This window comes from Nesoenas mayeri (genome assembly GCF_963082525.1).
Source record: "Nesoenas mayeri genome assembly, chromosome: 29".
In the NCBI taxonomy this organism is placed as follows: domain Eukaryota; kingdom Metazoa; phylum Chordata; class Aves; order Columbiformes; family Columbidae; genus Nesoenas; species Nesoenas mayeri.
Window position 1 is genome coordinate 2,240,443 of NC_137561.1, and position 26,884 is coordinate 2,267,326.

A 26,884-nucleotide genomic window follows, 5' to 3' on the forward strand; every position below is an offset into this window, starting at 1 on the left:
TAACAGTAACAGATAATTCCTTATTCTTGCTTATGCTAATGAACTGAAGCTCTTTAATGTGCCTTCCAACAGTCATTCTCACTACTTGATATATATACTACATCTCAGTAGTTATCCTCTTGCATGAAGTTCTTAGAACAGTGCTTTCTCTCACTTCTACAGTTTTTATCATTGAAAGAATACACCTCTTGGACATAATTGCTCCCAAATCATCCCTTTCCCATACATTTTCTCCTTTCTTTTTTCCAGTGTGAAGCAGAGGTGGCATAAGGGAGTTGTTTCCTTTTTAGTCAAAGAAAAACAAGAACCTGATCCCAGATCAGTGCAAAGGCCCAAAGGAAGCCAGAATCTTTATGTGTGTGCACTGACACACACTGTCACCTGCATTTCCAGTCTCTGCAGTCCCAACAGTGCCGCAGAATCTGGAGTTCTGAGCTCCCTCATCTGCCCTGTGTGACACGTGTAAAATGGAACTAGCCCAGTTCAATGGCTGGTTTTGATTCTCTTCACAGCCTGAAGCACCAGATGGGTCAGGAGACAAGGAAAGATACCCAACCAGGACTCACATGCTCTGCACTTACAGTTCAGGTGTTCACTATAATCTCAGCAGACATGTCACGCTGATATCTGGGTGCAAGGAGCTGGTCAAGTGCCTCGTCTCCATTTCTATAATGATGGATTTGTAGTCTGGCTGATGTGCAGACTCTGTACATGGATGCTGACACCTCTTGAACAACCTGCTCTGAAAGGGTTAACAACACAGGCTGTTCTTTCTGGAGAGGCACTAGGACAGCAAAAAATAAGATCTTGGCTGAGTGCAAAAGAAAAAGGATGGAAAAGATGTGTTCAGGACTGTTTGGGGGCACCTGTAAAGCAGCCCTGCACCTCATGTGAATTACTTCTGTGGTCTGGGAGAACGTGAGAGCTGTCCCTAATTTGAAAACATGAAGGGGAAGGAAGGACAGTGTCATTCAGGCTGGATGGGGCCTCAGAAGGTGTCTTGACCAACCTCCAGCACACAGCAGGGTCAGACCAGATTGCTCAGGGCTTTATCCAAACACATCTTGGTCACTTTCTGGGACAGAGTGAGTGCGCACTCCTGGGAAACAGCTTCCAGTGCTGGACTGTCCTCAGGACTGGAAAGTTTCTCCCTTTCTACAGCACCTTTCCAAGCCCAACCATCCAGATTGTTTTTACCCATCTACTTACACACTGACACAGACCAGAATTTACTGCCTTGGGCACAAGAATGTTGTGGGGGATGATGCTGAATGCCTTGCTGACTTCCAGGTAATGGGTCTTTGTTGTTCTCCTCACGTCCACAACCCTGTCCTTTCCTCACAGAAAGCAAATAGGATGGACAGGCACAACCTGCCCTGGGCAAAACCCGTCACCTTCTCTTGCAGACACCCAGAAATGAGGTCCCAGTGGACATGCTCTGGGGCACAGCCCTTAGTTCCCCTGCTCACCCATGGGCCGTTTTGAAAAGTGCACACACTGTGTGAGAGCTGCCAGTGGTCAGGGAGTCCCCCCAGTCTCCATGAGCTTTCACAGAAGGTGGAGAGTGGCCTCACTGTGACATGGTCCTGCTGTCCCAGCTCCTGGGATGCTGCCCCTGCTGTCCCATAGACTGGAGAGGATTGTGTTAGTTCCAGTGACCCCTGACTTGATCCCCATGCACTGTTACTTGTTCTCCACATTCCCATATCAAGTCACAGAGGCCTGGGACACATGGCTGGTGAAGAAGGAGGACAAGAGGACACAGGAATTCTCACCGATTTCTTTTATTAAATTCATCAGTAGCTACAAAGTGTCTTTGTCCTTTAACTGTTCCTGCAGTATTAACAGGTCATTATGGGGCCCTTGAATTGGCTTCAAGGTCTAGACTGAGTTCTCATCTGGGCTGTTGCTGTGCTTGGAGGCTGCTGCCCTTGAGACCAGATGAACTCACTCCTGCCACCCTGCCTGGCAGTTCATTCCATCCGTGTCACAGCTCTGTCTGCAGCACTGACAGCTCCAGCTCCCCAGTCAGGTCCCTGGCTGAGGACATGGCCTCACATCTGGGCTGAGCCACCCCAGCTGTGGCACCAGCCCAGCTCTGACCTGCCACAAGAAACCTGGTACCAAGTGTTCAAAAGCCCATGTGTGCAAAGGCTTTGAATCAGAGCACAGACATGACATGGCCAAAGACTGATGAATGTCTCTGTAGACCTAGGAGTGTAAAACCAGAACAAAATGCCTGAATTCCTTTAACTGAAGATATTCCTTCCCTAGCCTGGAGTGATTAGATGCTTTGCTGTAACATTCCTGGTGTCCTTGCTAATGATGGGAAAAGATGATTCTCATACCGATTCATTTTTTAGAATGAAAAATACAATGCTGGAAAGAAGTGTCTCTGAACAGGAGAGAGAATCAACATCACTGATTACTTCAGCTTCAAAGTTGTGCCCCTGGAGCCCCAGGGACACCTGGAGGAGCCCAGAGGGGACAGAGAAAGGGACATCACGGGCTGCTCCTGTGCTGCTGAGCTGGGCTGGGCTCCTGGGACACAGGGAGCTCATGGCAGCGGCAGCGCTGCAGAGAGACAGCTCTGCCCAGGAGCAGCTCCTCTGCACACGCAGCAGGGCTGAGGGCTCTGCCTGCAGCACCGAGAGCACAGGAGCCAGGCACAGAGAGGGAAACGCAGTTTGGGCTGGGAGGATGCTGAGAGGTCACTGGAAATGAAATCTTCTCCGATATGAAGCCGGTGGCTGCAGGGCATTGCATCTGCAAATCATGGTAGGATCTCAGAAAGCTTTCATATTGCAGAGCCTGCGAGAGATGTAAGTACAGCTCTCAGAGGTTCTCTGATCAGAGGGGAGGATGTGCTGCAGAGCAGGGATTGCCTTCTGCACTGTCAGAGTGACAAGACGTGAATGCTGCGTTCTCCCCAGGGTGGCTGTGGGGTGTAAATGTCAATGTGCAGGCAGGGGTGCCCAGGGCTGTCCTGCAGAGCAGGCTCCCTGCACCCCAGGGCTGTGCTGGGCAGAGACTCTGCCGCCTGCCAGGGTCAGCGCTCAGGCTGCCCGGGAGATTCCAGCAACACTGAGGGGAGAAGCTGTGGTGGAAGGAGCAAACCCTATTGGGCAGGAAAGGTCCTTCTGCTGTGGAGAGGGTGCTGTGTGGGTCAGGGCTTCTCACACATCCACACATTCAGATCACACCCAGGATTTTTCCAAGGGGATGCCTCAACAAGAAGATCAATGCAAGGATTAGCAGACAGATAAGGAGCTTTGCTGAGTCTGTCTTTTTAGTTTCCTCTCCCAAGGGGTGGGGGGTGCAGGAAAGAATAAAATGAAAATGAGCCCTCATGCTGAAACAAGTCACTGAGACTCCTGAACTGCAACCCTGAGTGATCAGCACATCTGCCAGAAGGCTCATGACATCCCTTCCCTACCCCTCTGCCTGTGCACAGCAGGGTCCCCTTTGCTGGACCCATCAGCCTTAGTCTGACCTGTCCTGTTTTCCAGCCTGCAGACAGGAAGATGCTCCCAGGCAGTGCCTGTGAACAGGCAGGATCTGTAGGGCCAGGGGGTGGGATGGTCTGTGAGCACTGAAAGGGAACAGACATGGACAGGGAAACACCTCCCAGGGGAGAATCTCCAGGCAGCAGGGAAATGAGCAGAAATGAGAGGAAACCAAACCCGGAATTGTTATGGGAGGGAGAAGAGAGAAAAGTCCCTGTGACCCCCTGCAGGTCAGATCCCTCCTGTGAGCAGCCCCCTGGCCTTTTCTCCCACCCAGCAAAGCCTCTGCCCTCAGGGCCGGGGGCTCCAAGGCATGAAGCAGCTCCTGTGCAGCCAGAGCTGCAGTTCCTCTGCAGAGCACAGGGGCTGAGAGCAGCTGCCCGGCACTGTTGGTGTCTGGGAGGTGGCTGCACAGCTGGGGAAGGGGGACGCTGTCTGAGTGCCCGGCTGCCTCTGCCCTGGCCTCTCTCACCCCCACCCTCACCGCATTTTCCTTCTTGCTCCCCTGCTCTGGGTCACTGCTCTTGGGATCTTGTTCTTGCTGTCAGGCTCTCTGGGGATGGCAGTTTCAGCTGCAGAGTCACAGCCTGATCTTGGGGGTCCTTTCCTGCAGGTGTGTCCATGGGCACACGTGTCCCAGCTTTGCTCTGACCTGTGGGCTGTGGGCAATGCAGTCTGTGGGGCTGGGGACTGAGCTGAGTCTCCCTCAATCAAATGCCATCATCTGTCTTTACTATCGCCTTGAGGTTTCCTTCCAAGCTGTGAAATTCCCTCCAGGATGCAAACTTGTCTTACAGCATCTTTGTTTTATCTGAAAGCCCTATAGAGGAGCAAAGAGATGCTGTGCAGAGAAAATAAAGGGTTTTTGAAAGGAGTCGTGGGTGTCATTGGCCAAACATGGGGTGCTCAGCCCTTAGGAAAGGTGATACATGTCCTGGGTCCATCTGACAAAGCTGAACCCCAGTTCGGTCCCCTGCCCCCCATTCCCATGCCCCCTGCTGCAGAGCAGGGGTGACTCCTCGGCAGCCAGCGGACACAGGCCCTGCTCCTCACGGTACCTCCAGCCAGCACCACCCAGGGCTCAGACACCGAGCTGGAGGAAGGTCTGGAAAAGGACAAGGGGGTGGAGCAGGGGAGAGTGTGTGAGAAATGACTTTGATTTTGCTCAGAGAAATCTCCCCTATCTAGTCACTGTCTCTTCTTCTTTGGTCAGTGCTCTGTGTCCAGAGGCTGCAGATGTCCAACAGCAGCTCCATCACCCAGTTCCTCCTCCTGCCGTTCACAGACACACGGGAGCTGCAGCTCTTGCACTTCTGGCTCTTCCTGGGCATCTACCTGGCTGCCCTCCTGGGCAACGGCCTCATCATCACCACCATAGCCTGGGACCAGCACCTGCACACCCCCATGTACTTCTTCCTCCTCCACCTCACCCTCCTTGACCTGGGCTCCATCTCCACCACTCTCCCCAAGTCTATGGCCAATTCTCTGTGGGACAGCAGGACCATCTCTTACATAGGATGTGCTGCACAGGTCTTCCATGTATCTTTCTTCTTTGGTGCAGAGTATTCTCTTCTCACCATCATGTCGTACGACCGCTACGTTGCCATCTGCAAACTCCTGCACTACGGGTCCCTCCTGGGCAGCAGAGCTTGTGTCCACATGGCAGCAGCTGCCTGGGCCTCAGGGTTTCTCAATGCTCTGCTGCACACGGCCAATACATTTTCACTGCCCCTGTGCAAGGGCAATGCCCTGGGCCAGTTCTTCTGTGAAATCCCCCACATCCTCAAGCTCTCCTGCTCACACTCCTACCTCAGGGAACTTGGGGTTATCATGTTTAGTGCATCTTTTTTTTGAGGGATGTTTTGTGTTCATTGTGGTGTCCTATGTGCAGATCTTGAGGGCCTTGCTGAGGATCCCCTCTGAGCAGGGACGGCACAAAGTCTTTTCCACCTGCCTCCCTTACCTGGCTGTGGTCTTCCTGTTCATCAGCACTGGCATGTTTGCCTATCTGAAGCCCCCCTCCATCTCCTCCCCATCCCTGGAGCTGTTAGTGTCTGTTCTGTACTCGGTGATGCCTCCAGCAGTGAACCCCCTCATCTACAGCATGAGGAACCAGGAGCTGAAAGTGGCGCTGAAGAAGCTGGTTCAGTCATTTTTCTTTCAGCAGCAATGAGTTACTCATGTCTCTTCAGAAGTGACTTCCAGTTCATCTCAGAAATCTCCTGTGCATTGAGCATTTCATCTGTGATAACCATGTTTGTCAAGGAATTTCTTCACCCACGACACTTCTCCAGAGCAGTGACTCAGAGGCCTGTCTACCTGTTCCTGGGGCCCTGGTACAGCTGGTGTCCTGTGTCACATCTCTGTAATACAGGTGTGGACCCATTTTGACATCACTGTATTTCTGAAATTGGGGCCATCTTTTTGAAACACCCCACAAAAGGGGATTTCCTCAGTCTCAGTATTTGGGGCTTGGGCTCTTCTTCCAAGGCTGTGGTCAGCCTGAATAAATTTCCCCCACAAGACCATGCTGCTGTGCTTGTGTTTTTCATGGCTCAGGGGAGGACATGGGGCACCATGTTACGTCATGGTGCTGGTCTGAGTGTCCATCTGTGGCTGCCCAGTGTTCCTGGAGATGGTGAAGGACCTTCCGTGATCTGCCTTGGACTGTCTCGCTGTGGTTTCCAGGCACCACAGCCTGCTCCCTGTGCTCTGTGCTTCAACAGGGGAATGAATGACCCACAGAACCCTGTTTCTGCATTTCCCAGCTCAGGGCAGGCTGCTCTGTCACTGCGGTAGCGGGAGCAGCATGAAGAGCTCCTGGCCAGGAGTCGTGTGCTGGTGAGAGGGGCTGGCACAGGAGGAAACCAGAGCAGAGGACAAAGTGAGGCTGGCCTTGCTTCCATCATGCCATGGCTGGCCCCAGCACTTAGGCTGATAGGCTCATCCCCTTCTCTGTCCCACTCCATCTATCTATCCACCCATCTGTCCATCCATCCATCCCAGTACTCCATCTGGGAGAGCTGCCCCATCACGTTTCTCATCCCAAAGAGATCATATAATAATTTAAGTTGGGAGAGACTCTCAAGATCATTGAGTCCAATTATTAACCTAACTCTGGCACTAAACCATGTCCCTAAGAACCTCATCTATATGTCTTTTAAACACCTCCAGGGATGGTCACTCAACCACTCCTTGGGCAGCCTGTTCCAATGCCTCACAAACTCTTCCATGAAGAAACTTTTCCTAATATATGAACTGAATATTCCCAGGTGCAACTTGAGGCCTTTTCCTCTCCTTTTATCACTTGCTACATTGGAGAACAGACCAACACCCTCCATGTTCCAACCTCCTTTCAGGTAGCTGTAGACAGCTATAAGGTCTCCCCACAGCCTTCTTCTCTCCAGGCTAAACAGCCCCACTTACCTCCACTGCTCCCCGTCTGACTTGTTCTCCAGACCCCTCACCAGCTTAGTTGCCCTTCTCTGAACTCACTCCAGCACCCCAAGGTCTTTCTTGTAGTGAGGGGCCCAAAACTGAACACAGGATTTGAGGTGCTGCCTCACCAGTGCCAAGAACAGAGGGATGATCACTTGCCTGGTCCTGCTGGCCACACTGTTCCTGATGCATGCTGGGATGCTGGTGGCCTTCTTGGCCACCCGGGCACACGCTGGCTCATGTTCAGTCACTGTCCATCAACACCCCCAGGGCCTTTTCCATTGGGCAGATTTCCAGCCGCTCTTCCCTGAGCCCGTAGTGCTGCCTGGGGTTGTTGTGACCCAAGTGCAGGACCCAGCACTGGGCATGAAATTGAACAAGTCCAAGAGTTGGATTGTTCACCTGGGATAGAGTAACACTGAGTGCAAGTGTAGATTGGGAGAGAGCGGCTGGAGAGCAGCCCTGCAGAAAGGGATCTGGCGTGATGGTTGGCCACAGGGTCAACAGGAGGCAACACTGTCCCCCAGCAGTCAAGACAGTGACCCCCATCCTGGGGTGCATCAAACACAGTATGGCCATGTGGTCAAAAGAGCTGACTATGCTGCTGTATTCAGCATTAGTGCGGCCTCATCTTGAGAGCTGTGTGCAGTTCCTGGCCCCACATATTTTTACAACAAGGTCGTAAAGGTCCTTGAATGCATCTAGACAATCCCCAAGCCCATTGGAGGCCCTTAGGAAGAGTTCCTCTCTCCAAATATCCAGCCCAGCTTGTTGCTGCATGAACAACCAGGAGAAACTGCCCCTGGACCCTCATTCCAGACCCCATCTCCTCCACCCCACACAGGCCATGCTCTCCCCCTTGGCACTGAGGTGGTTCCAGGGACCCAAGAGACACCTGTAGGAGGAGATGTTGGGTGGGGATATGGTGTCCTTCAGTGCTCCTCATGGTACCTCCTGCTGGGCTTTGTGCCACTGGTCACAACCCTCTGAGCCTGGATGTTCAGCCAGTTCTCAGTGGTGCTGAGCAGGAACATGCCCACGAGCACATTGGGCTGCACTGGGAGGAGCGTGGCCACCCAGACAAGGGCAGTTATTGCCCATCGTGACTCAGCACTGGTGTGGTCACATCTGGAGCCGTGTGTCCCAGTGTGAGGTTCCCCATTCTGGAGGAACAGGAGGAGCTGTCGTGTGGCCAGAGAAAGTCTGGGTCATGTGTGGAGTAGTAGTAGTAGTGTGTACTACTGGTGTACTACACCCAGTGTGTAGCCTGGTTAAGTGGAGCGTGAGGAAACGTGCTGTTTCTACTGAAATTGAGTTGATTTTCTTCATGGATTTTGAACCACTGTCCTTCACAGTCAGTACAGTCTTTTGTTTAGATTTACTATGAGAATAATGAGGTTACGCTGTTTCTTCCCTGGGATAGAGTTCATTTTGTCTTTTAGCAGCTTTACAGTGTTTGCCATTTGCTATGAAAGGAATGTCAGAACTCACTGGTATCTTGGCTGTTGTCAGGGAAACCAAGGACTTCTTTGGCCATCCAGCTGTGGATGCAGATTGGCAGGAGGGGACACAGACAGGACAGCACCTGGATTGACATGCAGGTCAATCAAGGAGCTATTCTCTACCATTAGCGTCATGCTCGGTATAAAGCTGGAGATGCCGTTTCCAGCCCATTAGTTTTGGTTTTCTCTCTGCTTTGCTTAACTGTGTTCGGAAGTTCCATTCTATTGGGAGTTCAGTGTTAGTTCAGTTTTACGATGTTTTCCAGTTTTTCAGTTGGCCCTTGGGCCTCTCTGCCTTTTGCACTTGTACTTTCTCTTGCCTGGATCAGCTGTTCAGGACCAGGGTGCTCTCTTCTTTTGGGCTGCCTGTTCAGCACAACTGGAGTTCTATGGGGGATTGCACTGAGTGTCATATACTTTACTTTGTGTATTTTAGTATAAGTATAATATTACTAGTAGCGTATTATTTTCATTGTCTTATTATTTTTTTTTTCTAAATCCACAAGTTTCTCTCTTCCTATTCAGTTGTCTCCCTTATCCCACTTGGGGACTGGGAGCAGGATGTGAGCAGCTCTCATGGTCTTAGTTGGTGGGTGTGGTAAAACCATGACAAGAAAGGGCAGTAGTAGCTTCAGAAATCTTGAAAATCACTTTCCAAGATGATGGGAGCAGAGAAACAGCATGAGGAAGGAAACCATCAGAAACTGCAGCTCTGGAGGTCCAGAGTGGAGCTCAGGATAAACAAATGTCATTCTGAGCGCAGTGCTGTGGTCATTCAGAGAGACTCAGGATCAGCCATGACTTTGTGTTTCCAGGAACAGCTGGTGAGGATGGAGAGACAGCAGCACAGGTGGGGACACACTGGGCTGAGAACAAGGTGGGGAAGCGCATGGGGTGTCTGCAGCCTGTGGGGAAACAGCCACAGGCCTGGGACAGTGCAGGATGGACCATGGTGGACATGGCCAAGGGCGCTGGCAAGGCTGGATGTCCCTGCAAGAGCCAAGGTCTTTGTCCCCTTGGCTATGGCTGATGTCCCTGCCAGCGAGGCCTAAGAGAAGACACATGGTTGTCATGGCCATGGCACCCCATTGCCTCCTTGCACCCCCAGGGAGTGTCACACCATTGTCCTGCACTGGGCATCGCACTCCCCACAGCCCCAGGAAGAGCCCTGAGCCACACGTGAGGGACAGGATCTCCCTTCCAGGGGCAGGGGCTCAAGGCTTGGCCATTGTCCTTCATCAGACAAACCAAGGGCTTTCTCAGCATCAGAGCTGCTGCACTTTGCCTGTGCCTGATGCAATCACTGCCTCCAATTACCTGCTCTAACGAGTCCCTGGGAGGCTTTGTCAGTAACAGCCCTCAGTGGGGCCCATTAATGCTTCAAGGTACTTTGGAGTTTGTTCTGGCTTGGACTTCTTGAGCAGATTCTTCAGTCTGTGCTTGGTATCTGAGGTTCATGGACTCAGCACCAAATACACCATGGGGCTCATTAAAACACAGAAAGCCCTAATGAGTGATGTTGCTCTCTGTAATTTCCTTCACATCTTCCAGACTTGTAGAACTAACTGGAGAGGTTTCAATGGGACACTTGCTGATGAAGATTTCAAAGAAGATTACATAAGATGGGGTTTTTTCTTTCAATGGTATTTTCTCTCATTTTTTCAGTGTATGGAAGAAGTGACAGCAGCATTCTACACTGGACATTGATCCTGAGGATCTCCTGAAGACATCTGGACAGGCAGGAGAACAGTCCCTGAGGCTGGACACTGTATGGACAACCTGGCTCCTCACCCCCAACCCTAGTCTGCCGGTTCCCTCATTGGCCACCAGAGATTGTATCACTTTTCCTCCATCAGACTTCTCCACTGAGCTCTGCAGGAGATGCTGCAGCTCCTGTGCACCAGCTCCACCTGCTCTCCTGTGCAAACACTGCACAGTTCAATCAACAGCAAAACACTTTCCTCAGCTGTGTGTGTAAGTGGATCTGATGAGGTCCAGCATCCACAAGGGACACCCACACAAGAACTGCTTTGGACAGAGAGACAGGAGAGGATAGAAATAAACACAATGAACATGTTGACTGCCATGTCAATTAGAGCTCTGAAGAACAGGGTAAGTTTGTAACTCCCTGAAGCTCAAAGCAGAAACCAGACAGTTGAGAGGCCACTGAATGACCAAAGAGTGAGTGGAGGAGAAACCTGAGAGCACTGGGAAGGGCAAACGTCCAGACAGGGCTGGAAAGTTGTCCTTGGACAGGGATATTTAATCAGGAGAGGTGGGGACTCCTGAATGACGAGGGAGATGAAATCATAAAGTCTTGGTAATAGAAGTACAGGGGAAGACCAGTATTTCTTCTCCTACCCTTAATACATCTTTCATCAGCTGTCTCACCGTGAACAGCAAGGGCCATTTTAGGGGCCCAGGGTACCTGAGGTGCTGTCCTGGTGTTGGCATCTATCACACAGGGCCTGGCGAGACCAGAGCACCGTGCAGTGCAGGTGGAGCCTGGGCAGTGGTTCCCGGGGCATCTACACTGGCACCAGGTGTTTGTGTCCCTGCAGCTGAAGACATTTGTGTCCTGAATCCATCCCCAGCTCTGGAGAATTCTTTCCTTTGCAAAGAAAAGAGACTCCTCATGCAAAGACTTTAAAATAGCTAAATAAATAAATAAGTAAATAAGAAAGCAAATAAATAAATAAATAAATTAGTAAATCAGTAAATAAATAAGTAAAAAAGTAAATAAGAATATAAGTAAGTAAATAAGTAAATAAACAAGTAAATAAACAAGTAAATAAAGAGACAAATACATAAGTAAATACATAAATACTTAAATACATACATGAATAAGAAGAAAGAAAGAAAGAAAGAAAGAAAGAAAGAAAGAAAGAAAGAAAGAAAGAAAGAAAGAAAGAAAGAAAGAAAGAGAAGGAAAGTTTACACCTTCCTTTGCTTTGGATCTTTGACTTCAGTTCTTATTTTAATTTTCATTGACATCAACTGACATCTGATGGGCCTGCAGGCATGAAGCCAAGATCATGTTGTGTCTTGCACTGTGCCCCATGCCCTCTGAACCTGCCCTGCCCAGGACTCCTCACACGTTGCCCAGAGCGAGTCACACTGAGGTGTTGGCTGGTTCACTGACTGGGATGTTCATTAAGATGGTCACCTGCTGAAAATGTGCTCCACGACATAATGAAGAGGCAGAATAAAGCCATAGGACAGTGTTGGTCCCAGTACTCATCACTGAGGGATGCCACTAGAAACTGGCTGAACACAGGACTTTGTACCACTGATGATGTTCGGGTTTGGTCATGCTGCCAACTCCCCACCCATCACAACATCCACATCTACATCCCAGATCTCACCAATCTGCTCTAAGGCACCACAGCAGACCATGTCTGGGGCCTTGCAAAACTCCATGTACTCAACATGACTTTCTTGCCCCTGCCCATTTGGGTTCAACAATTCCTTCCTTGTCCTTCAAATGCCTGGAGATCCCTGCAGGAGAATGTGGCCCGTCACCCTCCTGGGGACAGACGTAGGCTGAGCAGCCTGTCGTTCTCCCAGTTCTCCTTCCTGCCATTCCTGAAGATGGGTTTGACGTCTGCCTTTCTGAGGGACCTCTGAACCTCTCTGATCACTCTGGCACTTCTGAGACCACAATCCAGAATTTCCCACAGGGAAAGAGGGGCAGGTGTAGGACTGTGTAGAACAGCATGTGATGGGGATGGCAAAGGTGATGGAGTGAACAGGGACATTTGCAATAAGTTGTCCAAGGGAGCTGAGATGAATCTCACTGTGCCACTGGGGTTTGTCTTTGGAGTCACACACAGAAGTATCAGGGTTCTGTCAGGTGTCCACATTTGAGCTGGCCCTGTGGACTCTTAAAACACCTTGAAATATTCAGGGACAGACAATTTCCCTTATACACAGAGACAAAGAGCCAGTGTCTGTCTGGCCTCATGTTCCTATTCCCAAAGGTTGGGAGGCACCTCAGCCCGGTGGTGAGTTGCCATGTTTTACATTTATCTTTTATGTCCCTCATCATCATTAGGAGTGGACATTGGTTCAAGGAAGCACATTCCAGTGCTGCTTTCTGCTGGTTTCCTATGGGAAAACCAACATGATGAGACCTCAATGAACTGTCTGTCTCACAGGTCTTAATGGAACCCCAAGGAATAGCTGATGGTGCTTGTTCTCATTCATGTTCATCTTACCTCACATACATGATGTACACGCTCACATCCCATCTGTACAATGTAAACATGAACCTCTGACCTACTCATACAGTGTAATTCCATGGAGAGACAAAGACCTCTGAGCTGGGGTGAGAGGCCAGTGCTGGAAATGGTGGTTGTGAGGGGCCAGTCCATGGTGATTGACCTGGGGCTCCTTCCACGGGGTGTCCAGTGCACAGGGGCACAGCCCAGCCCTGCTCTGCTGGTCCTGCAGGTCTCTGGCAGGAGCCTGGCTGTGAGAGGACACTGCTGTGTGACAGCCCTGCACACGCACATTGTTCAGCTGTACTCTGGTGTTTAAATCTGTGGCCATTTTCTTGGGCATGTTCTTGACAGAAATTTTAAGAAGTCCGAAGTCTTCTGACACTGTCCTAAGAAGATCGCTGTTCTTTATGGAATTACTTTTACAAAGACCATCTCTGTCACAGCAGTGCCCATTGCCTGTCCCTGCCTGCGCCCACAGCACTGACACACAGCAGGACGGTGACCAAGCTGCCAGAGCACTCAGGCCTTGCACCAACACCAGGGATGAGAAGGAGAGTGTGGAGTGGAACCAGAACAGCTCTGGAAGAACAAGCGCTGCTGCTCCCTGGCAGGGCTGTCACGATGGACTCTTTTACCCTTCACCCATCACAGGAAGTGTCCCTGCAGCTCCAAAAGGCCTTCCAGGAAGGATCTAGTGAAAATCAAGTCACTACAGGAGCCTTTACTTTGTATAAATACACACAGATCATGGCTCCTCATTTACACAACCAGGGGTTATAAAAGAAAAGCAGACAGTGTTTTAGCAAGGGGAAGACAACATTATCAGAATAAAAAAATGCCAACAACAACAGCAAATACAGATGACAAGCTGGACTTGTAGCAAGTTACATTTAAACTTCTATGTAGAAGCAGATGAGCAGTTTATTGCCTCAGAAAACACTCAGTTAAGAGTTTCCACAGGGCATCCTTGAGCTCCTGGTTCCTCATGCTGTAGATGAGGGGGTTCACTGCTGGAGGCACCACCGAGTAAAGAACTGACACCACCAGGTCTAGGGATGGAGAAGAGCTGGAAGGGGGCTTCAGGTGGGCAAACATGACAGTGCTGAGGAACAGAGAGACCACGGCCAGGTGAGGGAGGCAGGTGGAAAAGGCTTTGTGGCGTCCCTGCTCAGAGGGGATCCTCAGCACGGCCCTCAAGATCTGCACATAGGACACCACAATGAACACAAAACACACAAATGATAAACAGACAGTGACTACAATAAGCCCTAGTTCCCTGAGGTAGGAGTGTGAGCAGGAGAGCTTGAGGATCTGGGGGATTTCACAGAAGAACTGGCCCAGGGCATTGCCCTTGCACAGGGGCAGTGAAAATGTATTGGCCGTGTGCAGCAGAGCATTGAGAAACCCAGTGGCCCAGGCAGCTGCTGCCATGTGGACACAAGCTCTGCTGCCCAGGAGGGTCCCGTAGTGCAGGGGTTTGCAGATGGCAATGTAGCGGTCGTAGGACATGATGGTGAGGAGCCAATACTCAGTTGAAATGGAAAAGAGAAACAAAAATAGCTGCACAACACATCCTATGTAAGAGATGGCCCTGGTGTCCCAGAGGGAATTGGCCATGGACTTGGGGACAATGGTGGAGATGGAGCCCAGGTCGAGGAGGGCGAGGTTGAGTAGGAAGAAGTACATGGGGGTGTGCAGGTGCTGGTCCCAGGCTATGGTGGTGATGATGAGGCCGTTGCCCAGGAGGGCAGCCAGGTAGATGCCCAGGAAGAGCCAGAAGTACAAGAGCTGCAGCTCCCGTGTGTCTGTGAATGGCAGGAGGAGGAACTGGGTGATGGAGCTGTTGTTGGACATTGGCTGCCTGTGGGCATGTGGACCTGTGCAATGAGGAAAACGCAGTGACAAGTTAGAGAATAAACAGGCTGTTTCTCATGGAATACAACTTCACTGATGGAGGGATGTTTCAGCTCATTCTCTCTTTCTACTAACTGAGAAAAACTGTTCATCACTGTTTAAAACGCAGCTTGGGCATCTGGTTTCCATGAACAGACCTTTGAGGTAAGATTCACTGAACTCGTTTCAGAACAAAAACTGACCCACATCTCCACCCCAACCCCAGAGAGCAAGAGCACCAGGGACAGGTGGAGAAACAGGGAAGGACACTGCAGTGCTACCAGAAAATAAAGCAAGGACAGAAAGGCAGACGGGCATGCTGTGAAACCTTCTCCTTACCCGGCTGTGCTGCTGCTACTCACATAATGAAACTGTAGAGCAAGTACTTTTAGCACCTTTTTTGTGTACCACGTTCTAGGAACTCTTCACCTGGTGGTCCAGCTGCTGAGGTGGAGACTCGTGACCTGGATCCCATGGCTTTGGGGCAGAGGGTCTGCTAGGGAGGAGAGGAGACCAGGGGTTGCACTGGGAAATGTGTCTGCACTGGAAAGGATGTGAGAGACGTTCCTAAATCCCATCCCCACCATTTAACTCGTCCTGCCCATGTCTGTCCTGCCTGCAGCTGTGTGTCTGTCCCTGGTTTGCTCCCTGTCAGTGTCACAGACCCCGTCCCACACGCTATGTGCTCAGCTCTGTCCTGCTCACACCTCCTGGCACTGCCCAGGGGCAGCTCTGTGTGTGCAGGGGCTCAGGAGCAGCTCAGACACGTCCTAATGAGAACTGGGCTCTGAGCGTCTTCTCCAAAGAGAGAAATAAATCCCCATCTCCCACTGCACACCCAGACGAGCAAGAGTGGAAAACTGAAAGCACAGACTCCTTCCCTTGTGGCTGTTGCTGAATCAATGCTGTTGTTCAGAAGGACCCTGTGCCATGTTTGTGGGGGGATCTGGAGCTCTGAGCAGCCCTGACCCACACAGCCCCCTTCAACCCCACAAGCTCCCTGCCTGCCCTGCCGGGGGTCGCTCCTTCCCCCCACAGCTGCTGCCATGGGATCTCCCGGGCAGGCTGAGCGCTGACCCTGGCAGGCGGCAGAGTCCCTGCCCGGCACAGCCCTGGGGTGCAGGGACCCTGCTCTGCAGGACAGCCCTGGGCACCCCTGGGTGCTCACCCGGCTTCACAGCTGTTCAACATGGCCTGACAAGAGCCCCGTCCTTACAGATGCCACAAGCTGTGCCTGCGCCAGTTTCAGGAGATGCCTCCAGGAGCTGCAGCTGCACTGCCCTGCACCAGAGACCTACCATGGCAAGGGCTGCAAAGGTTTCTCCTCCAGTGAGCTCTCAGTCATCCTCCAGTCCTGACCACCTTTAATCTCTCTCTGCCTTGCTCGTCTGCTGAGATCCCCAGGCAGAGCCCTCAGCCCTGCTGCATGTGCAGAGGAGCTGCTCCTGGGCAGAGCTGTCTCTCTGCAGCGCTGCCGCTGCCATGAGCTCCCTGTGTCCCAGGAGCCCAGCCCAGCTCAGCAGCACAGGAGCAGCACAAGGCGCTTTAATGACCCCTCTGGTGAGTTTGGTGCTGAGCCCATGGACCTCAGACCCTGAGGGGAAGTTGAAGAAACTTCTCAAGAAGTCAAAGTCACATTCAAACTCCAAAGTTTCTTGTAATATTAATGGGTCCCACTGAGGGAACCTACTGAGAAACAATATCCCGGTTTGGTTAGAGAAGAAAACTGGAGGTCAAGAAAAGCACAGTAAAGGTGGCTCTGATGCTGAGGAAACCTGGTTGTGTTTCTTTAACCAAAAGCCAAGCCCTGACCGCCAGCCCTGCGAAGGCAGATCCTGTCCCTCCCACCTTGCCCGGGCCATTCCTGGGACAGTGTGATGTGGGGCTGTGCAAGGCCAAGGGCAGGACTATGGTCCCACACCTCCCAGGTTCCTGGCTGGGGACAAGGAGGCCGTGAGGCCCCTGTGCTGCAAGGACAAGGTGTCTCCTCACAGCCATCAGAGGTGCAGACAACAGCCACAGCCAAGGGGAGAAGGAGCTCATGTCTGGTGGGGCTTTCAGCCTCTTTCCATCCCGTGATCATCTCCACGACAGCCTGTCCTGTGCTGTGGCATCCCCTGCACCTCTGTTCCTGCAGGCTGGAGACATCCCCCCTGCTGTCCCACCTTGCTCTTGTCTGAGCATCTTCCTTCCTTTGCTGAGATCTCTCCATCCTCCCCAGCTGCTCCTTGAAGCACAAAGCCTTGGGCTGATGCAGACTCCCTCTGCTGACCTGCTCCACCACAGCACTGCCCTTCCATCACATTCCTTTCTGCTCATGGCCAGCCTGGACCTCCCCAGCTGCACTTGGGGCCATTATTTCTTTCTCATGCTCTTTCCCACTATGCAGAAACCTTCACCGCCTCTGAAACCGCCCTTCAAGCACTCTCAGGCTACTCCTGCACTGCTGCAGCCTCCCCAGCACGGCTGGGCTTAAGCAGCCCAGGTCCCTCAGCACCCCACACCATGTGCACAAGGTGCTGAACCTGCCTTGGCACAGCCCTGCACTCTCCAGTCCCTCCCTGCTTCTCCAAACTGGGAAGCCACACACTGGCACACACCCGTGTGTGTGGGTCACACCAGTGCTGAACCGAATGGGATGAGAACTGCAGGTGTCTGGGTCCCCACGCTCCTCCTCACGCAGCCCCGTGTGCAGCTGCCTTGTTCATGGTGAGCGTGCACCACGGGCTGCTGTGGGGACCTTGTAGTGCCCAGGCCCTTCTCCTCAGGGTCACTGCTCAGCATGCCAGGTCCTGCTCTGTCCTGACGGATTGGTTTATTGTGCCACCCTGACACATAACTGGCCACTTCCCCTTATCAACCTTCAGATCTTTCAGATGGGTGAATTCCAGATTTCCTCAAAGCTGTGTCTCTTCCTGGACAGAAGAGGTGCTTCCAGCATCAGTGAGTGGCTCAGATTGGGCAAGGAGTGGGTTCATCTTGGAGCAGCTGAAATCGTCTCTGTCTGACATATAATCAAACTCCTGCTGTCTTCTCAGAGAGGTGACAACTGTAGCACACCCACACTCACCCCCAGTTCCAAGTCTTTGCCATGTAAACCCTGGTACAGGGTGACAACATGTTCGGTGTTACAAAATAATTGATCATGAAGAAATGGAAAAGATCTTCTGTCAGCAGCCTGAGGAATTCTGCAGTCAATGAGCAGGTTCCTATGGGAAACTGTAATTACCCTGGCATTCATTGACCAGTGAAAGCTGTAGGTGCCGATATTCTAGAAGATCTTGGGACAACTTCTTAACGTGGCTGCCTGGTGGGCCAACAAGGGTGCTGCTCACCTGAATCTGTAACTGGGAAACAAGGAAGAGCTGTTGAGGGATGTGATCATCGGTGTCCACCTTGGCTGTTGTGACCAGGACACAGTGGGGTCCCAGGCACAGAGGGGAGGGAGGAAGGCCAGCAGCAGAGCACAGGCTGGTGGAGTCCAGAGGAGAAGACTTTGACATACTAGGGAATGGTGGCCTATTTGGTGACATGGAGGTTGCTCTGAAGGGTGAAGGAGCTCAGGAAAACTGATCAGCCTTACAGGACAGCCTGCTCCAAGCACAAGAATGATCTCTTCAAATACTGGTGAAAAGAACCATTTATCTCATGAGACTGTTTACCTGAACTGCTGGAGCTCTAGGGCAAAAGGCAGCACACAGGAGGTGGGAGCAGGGGAAGCTGCAAAGGAGGAATTTAGAAACGTTGTCCATGGATGTGGGGATGATGACAAAGCTCCCCTGGACTTGATACCTGTACGGGAAGGGCAGCAAGATGAGCTGACAGAGCTTCACTTGCAGTAAGAGAATAGACAGGGTGAACGTGGGTCTGCTGCTCAACTTCTTAAGAGTAGAATCAGAGAGCACTGATGTTCTTCATGGCTTCTTTGCCTCCATCTTCACCAGCAAGGTCTCCTGGGACTTGGTTCCTGAAGGCAGGAGTCTGGAGAACACCCAGCAGTGGATGGGGCTCAGGTCAGGGGTGACCTGAGCAAACTCAGACACCGTTACAGAACAGGAGATGGGTCACTTGACCAGCTCCCTGAACACAAGTATCGCTGTGCTGTGGCACCTGAGATTGCCAGGAACACCCACCTCTTGGTCCAGAGGAGTGTGATTCCTCTTGAGGTGTCCTGGCCTGTCTCCTCACTCACATGGTGATTTAGTTACACACTTTTCTGACATATTCAGTCTTTATCAGGAGATGCAACACATCAATATGAACTGGACGTTGCTGATGCCACCTGTTCTGGAAAGGGAGGGAAGGGCAAGCAGGGACGGAATTTAAAGAAATTTGGATTTATTGCCATATATTATGGAAATGCTCTCTGTTTGGTATTCCTGAAATCTCTCTAATCATCCACACCAGCCTTGAAACCTTTAGGAAAATGATGCACAGAGCCTTGGCTTGTAAGAGCATTTTCTATGCTAGTGAGCCCTCTGGTGCCATGATCATGAACTGCAGATACTGAAACAATGAACAAACCTCTAATGAAGCAAAAGGCAGAATCAATCCCCAGGTTTCTGAGGGTGTTTGGGACCCCATGAAGGGCCATCACTGACACAGCTGTGAAGGAAACAACCAGAGCAGGTCCCTGTCCCTGGAGGCTGGTGAAGGAGAGACTTGGAGACACTGGTTCCAGGTGGTGAGGGCCATGTGGAGGTGGCTCTGATGCCATGTCAGCCCTTGATGCTTGTTCATCACCAGAATGGCTGAGCCCTGACCCCTGGGACCTGGTAGATTTTTCTCCAATGTTTTTGAAGGCTTTTCCTGTGGTCAGTGTGAGTGTCTTGTGTTTTGGGGGTGGTGTTTATGTCAAGTGCTGTTCCTTGAACTGCAAGGTTCTCGTTTTCTGTGGAGTTGGAAATGCCTGTGAGCTCCTCATATCTCATCCAGCTTCTTTCATACACCTGGCAATGGTCACCAGTCACCTCAGTGTTCCAGTCTCACATTTGCTTGAATCTTCTATTTGGATCCATACCCATCACTCCAGGAGGTTCATGGATCCACCAGGCTCATGGATGATTCCTGAGGACCATCCAAGTGTGGGCAGTGTAAGAGAGGAGCAGAGCAGGGTCAGCTCATGGGCCATGACTGAGCACAGCCACCTCAGCAGCAGCCGTTCCCCATCTCCCAGGCACAGCCATGCCCACAGCATGCAAATGGCACTGCCATACAAGATTAGCCCAAGAGAGGCCTTTCTTCCTTCCGTATTCCCAGGAAAATCTTCCTCCTGTTCCTCCTCCACCTGCACACATCAACTGCTTTCCATTGCTGGGCTCAGACATGGCTGGAAGGGTTCACTGAAGCCATCAGCCATCTCATTGCTTCTCCCTGACATGCCCTGACCCTCTCCCACACCTACAATGGCCAATCACGGCTGCTCAGGCCTCCCGCTCTTCAGAAGAGGCCTCGAGCTTCTTGGTTCTTCCTGGTGCTTATTATGAACTTCCTCGCTCTCTCCAGAGTTCATGGTGAGCTTTCTTGTCCATAACAGCCCTTTATGACCACGTCTCACTAAATGGTTGTGTTTGCATGATCATTTGTGTGGAAAGGGCAGTCACAGGACAGCACCCAATATGTCAAAACTGATGCCCAGTGAAATGCCGTAAAGCCCCGATGAGTTCCCCCTGTGTCTGTGTCTCTCCTGGAAGGAGTCTGTCCCGAGAAGGGGATCCAGCTCCTGCCACTCTCTGCAGAGGCACATGAGCAGTGTCCATCACCTGGGGACACAAAGGGTGACGTTTGCCAGACCACCCGTCATCTGAACCACTTAGATATGTGCTTGTGGATGGGGTATGGCGCCTTATAGTGCAAATGCCTATTTGATTGTCATTGCCAGAGGGGCTACCACAGATGCAGAGTACTATTTTGCAGATATTTAAATATAAGCATATACAACTGACATTCCTAGACAAATTACACAAACACTTGAAGGACTTCTCATGCCTTTTAACATGATTATGCACAAAAGGCCCACCAGCTTTACATCTCAGGAAGTGGGATCCAGAGTCCAAGGGCAGGATGGTTTGGGCTCTGTGCTGGGATCTGGAAACTGAAACGTGCTCCCATCTCCCAGCCCCCTGCCCTCCTCAGTGAGGGTGTGAGACATTCTGCCAGCGAGGGCTGAACTCACAGCCATGACCAGTATCTTATGTCCAACTGCAGCCAATGGTGTCCTGCCAGCTCAGGATTGCAGCTTCCATTGCTGGAGGTGTTTAAAAGACATGGAGATGTGGCGCTTTGGGACATGGTTTAGTGGTGGTCTTGGCAATGTTTGACTTACGGTTGGACTCCATGTTCTTAAGGGTCTTTTCCAGCCTCAATGATTCTATGATTCTATGATTTGGGTTGAAACCATTTCAGTTCCATCACCTCCAGCTTCCCTCAGAGGCGGCTGTTGTGTGGCACAACTGTCCTGGCTCTCCAGGCAGGTTGGGCACTAGTTTGGTGTCTGCATTGGCAGTTTTCCCCTTCCTGGGGTAAAAGGCTGTTGAGCAGAGACAGTTGCAGAGATTTGGGTCACAAGAGTTTGCAGCAATCCTGTCAAACTCTGAGCAGGATGAGCTTTGGAGCCCAGGAAAAATGGAGATGCTCTGAAGGATGTTTGTCAACAGTGGTGCTGTCACTAGTAACAGTAACAGGGAACTCCTCATTCTCACTGATAATCATGATAAACTAAAGCTCTTAAATTTCATTCCTTACAGTCATTATTGCTTTTCAAAACATCTACTACACTTCAGTAGTTGTGTCTTGAAAGAATTTCTTAGAACAATGATTTTCTCTCACTTCTTTTTTTGTTTTAATCATTTAAAGAGTACACCTCTTGGACAGAATTACCCCCAAATTGTGCTTCTTTCATTATTTTTCTACCTTTTCATTATTTCTTATGTGGTGTGAGTTGGAGGTTGCATAGGAGAACAGTTTCTTTTTGAGACAAAGGTGGCCAAGGAACAGATCCCAGGTCAGTGCAAAGGCCCAAAGGAAGCCAGAATCTTTATGTGTGTGCACTGACACACACTGTCACCTGCATTTCCAGTCTCTGCAGTCCCAACCGTGCAGCAGAGTCTGGAGTTCTGAGCTCCCTCATCTGCCCCGTGTGACATGACTAAAATGGAACAACCCCAGTCCAATGGCTGGTTTTGATTCTCTTCACAGCCTGAAGCACCACATGGGTCAGGAGACAAGCCAGGATACCCAACCAGGACTCACATGCTCTGCACTTACAGTTCAGGTGTTCCCAGCAATCTCAGCAGACATGTCACACTGATATCTGGGTGCAAGGAGCTGGTCAAGTGTCTCATCTCCATTTCTGCAATGATGGCTTTGCTGCCTGGCTGCTGCGCAGACTCTGTACATGGATGCTGACACCTCTTGAACAACCTGCTCTGAAAGGATTAGCAAGATGGGCTGTTCATTCTGGAAGGGTATAAGGACAGTGAAAAACACCCTGGGTGTGGACATATGAGAAGGGATGCACAAGATGTGGTCAGGGCCGTTTGGGGGCCCTTGTAAAGCAGCTCTGGACCCTCTGTGAATTTTTCCTGTGATCAGGGAGAATCTAAGAGCTTTCTCTAAACTGAAAACATGAAGGGGATGAAAGGACAGCGTCATTCAGGCTCAAAGGGAGCTCAGGAGGTGTGTTGACCAACCTCCTGCTCACAGCAGAGTCAGACCAGATTGCTCAGGGCTTTATCCAAACACATCTTGGTCACTTTCTTGGACAGAGTGAGTGCGCACTCCTGGGAAACAGCTTCCAGTGCTGGACTGTCCTCAGGACTGGAAAGTTTCTCCTTTTACCTACTGTCCTTCTAAGCCCAACCATCCAGCTTGCTTTATAGCCATTTACTTGAACATCAAAGCAGACCATAATATCCTCCCTTGGACACATGAATATTTCAGGGGATGATGATGGATGCCTTGCTGACTTGCAAGTAAAATACCATAACTATTGTCCCCACATGCAGAAACCCTGTCGTTTCCTCATAGAAAGCAAAGAGGATGGACAGGCACAATCCACCCTGCGTAAAACTCTTTACATGTTTAGAGTGGGTTTTGATCTGGACTGTTGCTGCTGTCCTTGCAGACCAGATGAACTCACTCCTGCCACCCTGCCTGGCAGTTCATTCCATCCGTGTCACAGCTCTGTCTGCAGCACTGACAGCTCCAGCTCCCCAGTCAGGTCCCTGACTGAGGACATGGCCTCACATCTGGGCTGAGCCATCCCAGCTGTGGCACCAGCCCAGCTCTGTCCTGCACAAGAAACCTGGTACCAAGTGTCCAAGAGCCCATGTGTGCAAAGGCTTTGCTGCAGAGCACAGACATGACATGGGCAAAGACTGATGAATGTCTCTCTAGACCTAGCAGTGTAAAACCAGGACAGAATGCCTGAAGTCATTCAACTGAAGATATTCCTCCCCTAGCCTGGAGAAATTAGATAATTTGCTGTAACATTCCTGGTGTCCTGTCTAATGATGGGACAAGAAAAGATGATTCTCATACCGGTTCTTTTTTTAAAATGAAAAATACAATGCTGGAAAGAAGTGTCTCTTCAGAGGAGAGAGAATCAACATCACTGATTACTTCAACTTCAAAGTTGTGCCACTGGGGCCCCAGGAACACCTGGAGGATCCCAGCAGGGACAGAGAAAGGGACATCATGGGCTGCTCCTGTGCTGCTGAGCTGGGCTGGGCTCCTGGGACACAGGGAGCTCATGGCAGCGGCAGCGCTGCAGAGAGACAGCTCTGCCCAGGAGCAGCTCCTCTGCACACGCAGCAGGGCTGAGGGCTCTGCCTGCAGCACCGAGGGCACAGGAGCCAAGCACAGAGAGGGGAAAGGCAATGTGGGGTGATTGGTTGCTGAGGATTCAATGAGACAAATCACAGTTCTAACACGGTAAGTCTCTGGCTGTAGGACAATGCAGCTGCATTTCCTTGAGGGATCTAACGATGATACACCCCACAATTTACAGGAGCTGTCAGGTCTCTCTCACAGTATTTCTCATGTAGAGGACAAGAACATGGTTCAGAGCAGCGCTTCCCTGCTGCACTGCCAGAGGGACAGGGCATGATGGCAACTTCTGCTGAGGGTGACTGCAGGGGGGGTACCCAGGGGTGCCCAGGGCTGTCCTGCAGAGCAGGGTCCCTGCACCCCAGGGCTGTGCCGGGCAGGGACTCTGCCGCCTGCCAGGGTCAGCGCTCAGCCTGCCCGGGAGATCCCATGGCAGCAGCTGTGGGGGGATGGAGCGACCCCCGGCAGGGCAGGCAGGGAGCTTGTGGGGTTGAAGGGGGCAGTGTGGGTCAGGGCTGCTCAGAGCTCCAGATCCCCCCACAGACATGGCACAGGGTCCTTCTGAATAACGACATGGAGATATAAATAGCTGCCAGGGAAGGAGTCTGTGCTTTCAGTTTTCCACTCTTGCTCGTCTGGATGTGCAGTGGAGATGGGGATTTATTTCTCTCTTCGGAGAAGACACTGAGACCCCAGGTCTCGTTACGACGTGTCTGAGCTGCTCCTGAGCCCCTGCACACACGGAGCTGCCCCTGGGCAGTGCCAGGAGGTGTGAGCAGGACAGAGCTGAGCACACAGCGGGTGGGACGGGGTCTGTGACACTGACAGGGAGCAGACCAGGGACAGACACACAGCTGCAGGCAGCACAGACATGGGCAGGAGGAAGGAGCTCCTAATAGATATGCCAGGGACTGGATTGAGGAACCCCCCTGCAATCCCCTGCAGTGCAGACACATTTCCCAGTGCAACCCCTGGTCTCCTCTCCTCCCCAGCAGACCCTCTGCCCCAAAGCCATGGGGTCCAGGTCACGAGTCTCCACCTCAGCAGCTGGACCTCCAGGTGAAGGGTTCCTGGAACGTGGTACACAAAAAAGGTGCTAAAAGTACTTGCTCTCCAGTGTCATTATGTGAGTGGCAGCAGCACAGACGGGTAAGGAGAAGGTTCCACAGCATGCCCGTCTGCCTTTCTGTCCTTGCTTTATTTTCTAGTAGCACTGCAGTGTCCTTCACTGTTTCTCCACCTGTCCCTGGTGCTCTTGCTCTCTGGGGTTGGGGTGGGAGTAACGATCAGTTTTTGTTTTGACACCAACACAGGGGGTCTTGACCCAGAGGTGTGTTCATGGAAAATAGATGCCTAAGCTGCATTTTAAGCTGTGATGAACTGTTATTCAAACTTAGTAGAAAGAGAGAATGAGCTGAAACATCCCTCCATCAGGTAGGGGGTTTTCCATGAGAAACAGCATGTTTATTTTCCCCAGAGAATTCTCCCCTAACTTGTCACTGTCCTTTCCTCCTATGACAGGTCCTCATGCCCACAGGCAGCCAATGTCCAACAGCAGCTCCATCACCCAGTTCCTCCTCCTGCCATTCACAGACACACGGGAGCTGCAGCTCTTGCACTTCTGGCTCTTCCTGGGCATCTACCTGGCTGCCCTCCTGGGCAACGGCCTCATCATCACCACCATAGCCTGGGACCAGCACCTGCACACTCCCATGTACTTCTTCCTGCTCAACCTCGCCCTCCTCGACCTGGGCTCCATCTCCACCATTCTCCCCAAGTCCATGGCCAACTCTCTGTGGGATTCCAGGGGCATCTCATACTTGGGATGTGCGACACAGCTCTTTTTGTTTCTCTTCTTGATCACAGCGGAGTATTGTCTCCTCATAGTCATGTCCTACGACCGTTACATTGCCATCTGCAAACCCCTGCACTACGGGACCCTCCTGGGCAGCAGAGCTTGTGTCCACATGGCAGCAGCTGCCTGGGCCACTGGGTTTCTCACTGCTCTGCTGCACACGGCCAATACATTTTCACTGCCCCTGTGCAAGGGCAATGCCCTGGGCCAGTTCTTCTGTGAAATCCCCCAGATCCTCAAGCTCTCCTGCTCACACTCCTATCTCAGGGAACTTGGGCTTATTGTAGTCAGTGTCTGTTTAGGATTTGGCTGTTTTGTGTTCATTGTGGTGTCCTATGTGCAGATCTTGAGGGCCGTGCTGAGGATCCCCTCTGAGCAGGGACGGCACAAAGCCTTTTCCACCTGCCTCCCTCACCTGGCCGTGGTCTCCCTGTTCCTCAGCACCGCCATGTTTGCCTACCTGAAGCCCCCCTCCATCTCCTCCCCATGGCTGGACTTGGTGGTGTCTGTTCTGTACTCGGTGGTGCCTCCAGCAGTGAACCCCCTCATCTACAGCATGAGGAACCAGGAGCTCAAGGATGCCCTGTGGAAACTGATGACTGTTTGCTTTCCAAAAGCAGTCATGAGCTGACCTCTTTCTTCTGCATGTTACTTCTAATATAACTCATAAACAGCTCAGCCTGAGTTTTGTAATTTTTTTTTGTTTCCTTTGATTTTCGCTTTTCTTGGTTTTATTAATGCTGTCCACAAGCAAAATCATTTATCATCTTATGTCTGTGTCCATATCTACCTGTCTTATGTGTCCCATAATCTTTGTGTAAATGCAGAGCTGAACTCCCTGTGTGTTTAAATGAAATGAAGGACCCTGCACTGACTTGTTTGCCCAGAATCCTCTCTCTGGGATCTCTGGGGCTGAAGGAGCCATGTCTGTGTGCTGAGAGAGAGTGAGCAGGAGCCACCCTGAGCTGGGTCTTCCTCCCACCCTGACCAGCAGGAGCCTGTGGACTCACCCCATGGCCCAGGGCACCACAGCCCACTTGCTCTGCAGAGCAGCACCGCCACGTCGGAGCTGTATGGAGCGTGGGAAGGGGGGCAGGAACAGCTGGCCAGGTCAGCATAGCTCAGCTCTCTTGGGAAAGGGCTCTGTGGGGAGACGGGATGTTCCAGGAGAAGAGTGGGGCACTGTATGTGTGCAGGAAAGACATGGAAAGAGAAACCCTTTGCTGCAGATGTCAGCTTGGGGTAGGTGGCCCTGGCACTGTGGCCACAGGACCTTCCTGAGGATCCCCTAGGCCAAATGTCTCATGCTGTCCTGGGGAGCCAGTCTGGACCTGGCTCTGTCAGCTGCCTGTGCTGGAGACCCACTCAGCTTGCTGGCTGGATGAACATTCTCACTGTCCTTCATTCTCACTGGTCCCCACTGCTGTGGGACCAGTTCCAGTTCCAGTGTGGCTGCTCTGCGGGCTGGGCTGGGGAGAGGGCAGGGGGTGGCACAATTCAGGAGGGGGTGGGAGGGCTGAACTGGCAAATGCCCCAGAGAAGAAAATACCAGTGAAGGGCTGAAGTGTGTGAGTGTGCAGGGCTGGCACACAGCAGGGTCCTCTCCCAGCCAGGCCTCCTGGGAGAGCCCTGAAGCAC

At 51.6% G+C, this 26,884-nt stretch overlaps 3 protein-coding genes across 3 annotated transcripts in view; 2 read left to right on the plus strand and 1 right to left on the minus strand.

Annotated features, from left to right (window-relative positions):
- Positions 1 to 26,884, plus strand: part of LOC308050575 (olfactory receptor 14J1-like) — a gene marked incomplete at its 5' end in the record, with an annotated part of 296,725 nt that overhangs the window by 180,119 nt on the left and 89,722 nt on the right. The window lies entirely within an intron of this gene.
- Positions 13,591 to 14,523, minus strand: LOC308050646 (olfactory receptor 14J1-like; the record flags this gene model as incomplete). The annotated part of the gene is made up of 1 exon (XM_080360803.1): positions 13,591 to 14,523. The coding sequence occupies one exon, from the start codon at positions 14,521 to 14,523 to the stop codon at positions 13,591 to 13,593; it is 933 nt and encodes a 310-aa protein (XP_080216929.1).
- LOC308050647 (olfactory receptor 14A16-like) lies at positions 24,936 to 25,877 on the plus strand (the record flags this gene model as incomplete). Its single annotated transcript, XM_080360804.1, has 1 exon — positions 24,936 to 25,877. One exon carries the CDS (start codon positions 24,936 to 24,938, stop codon positions 25,875 to 25,877), a length of 942 nt encoding a protein of 313 aa, XP_080216930.1.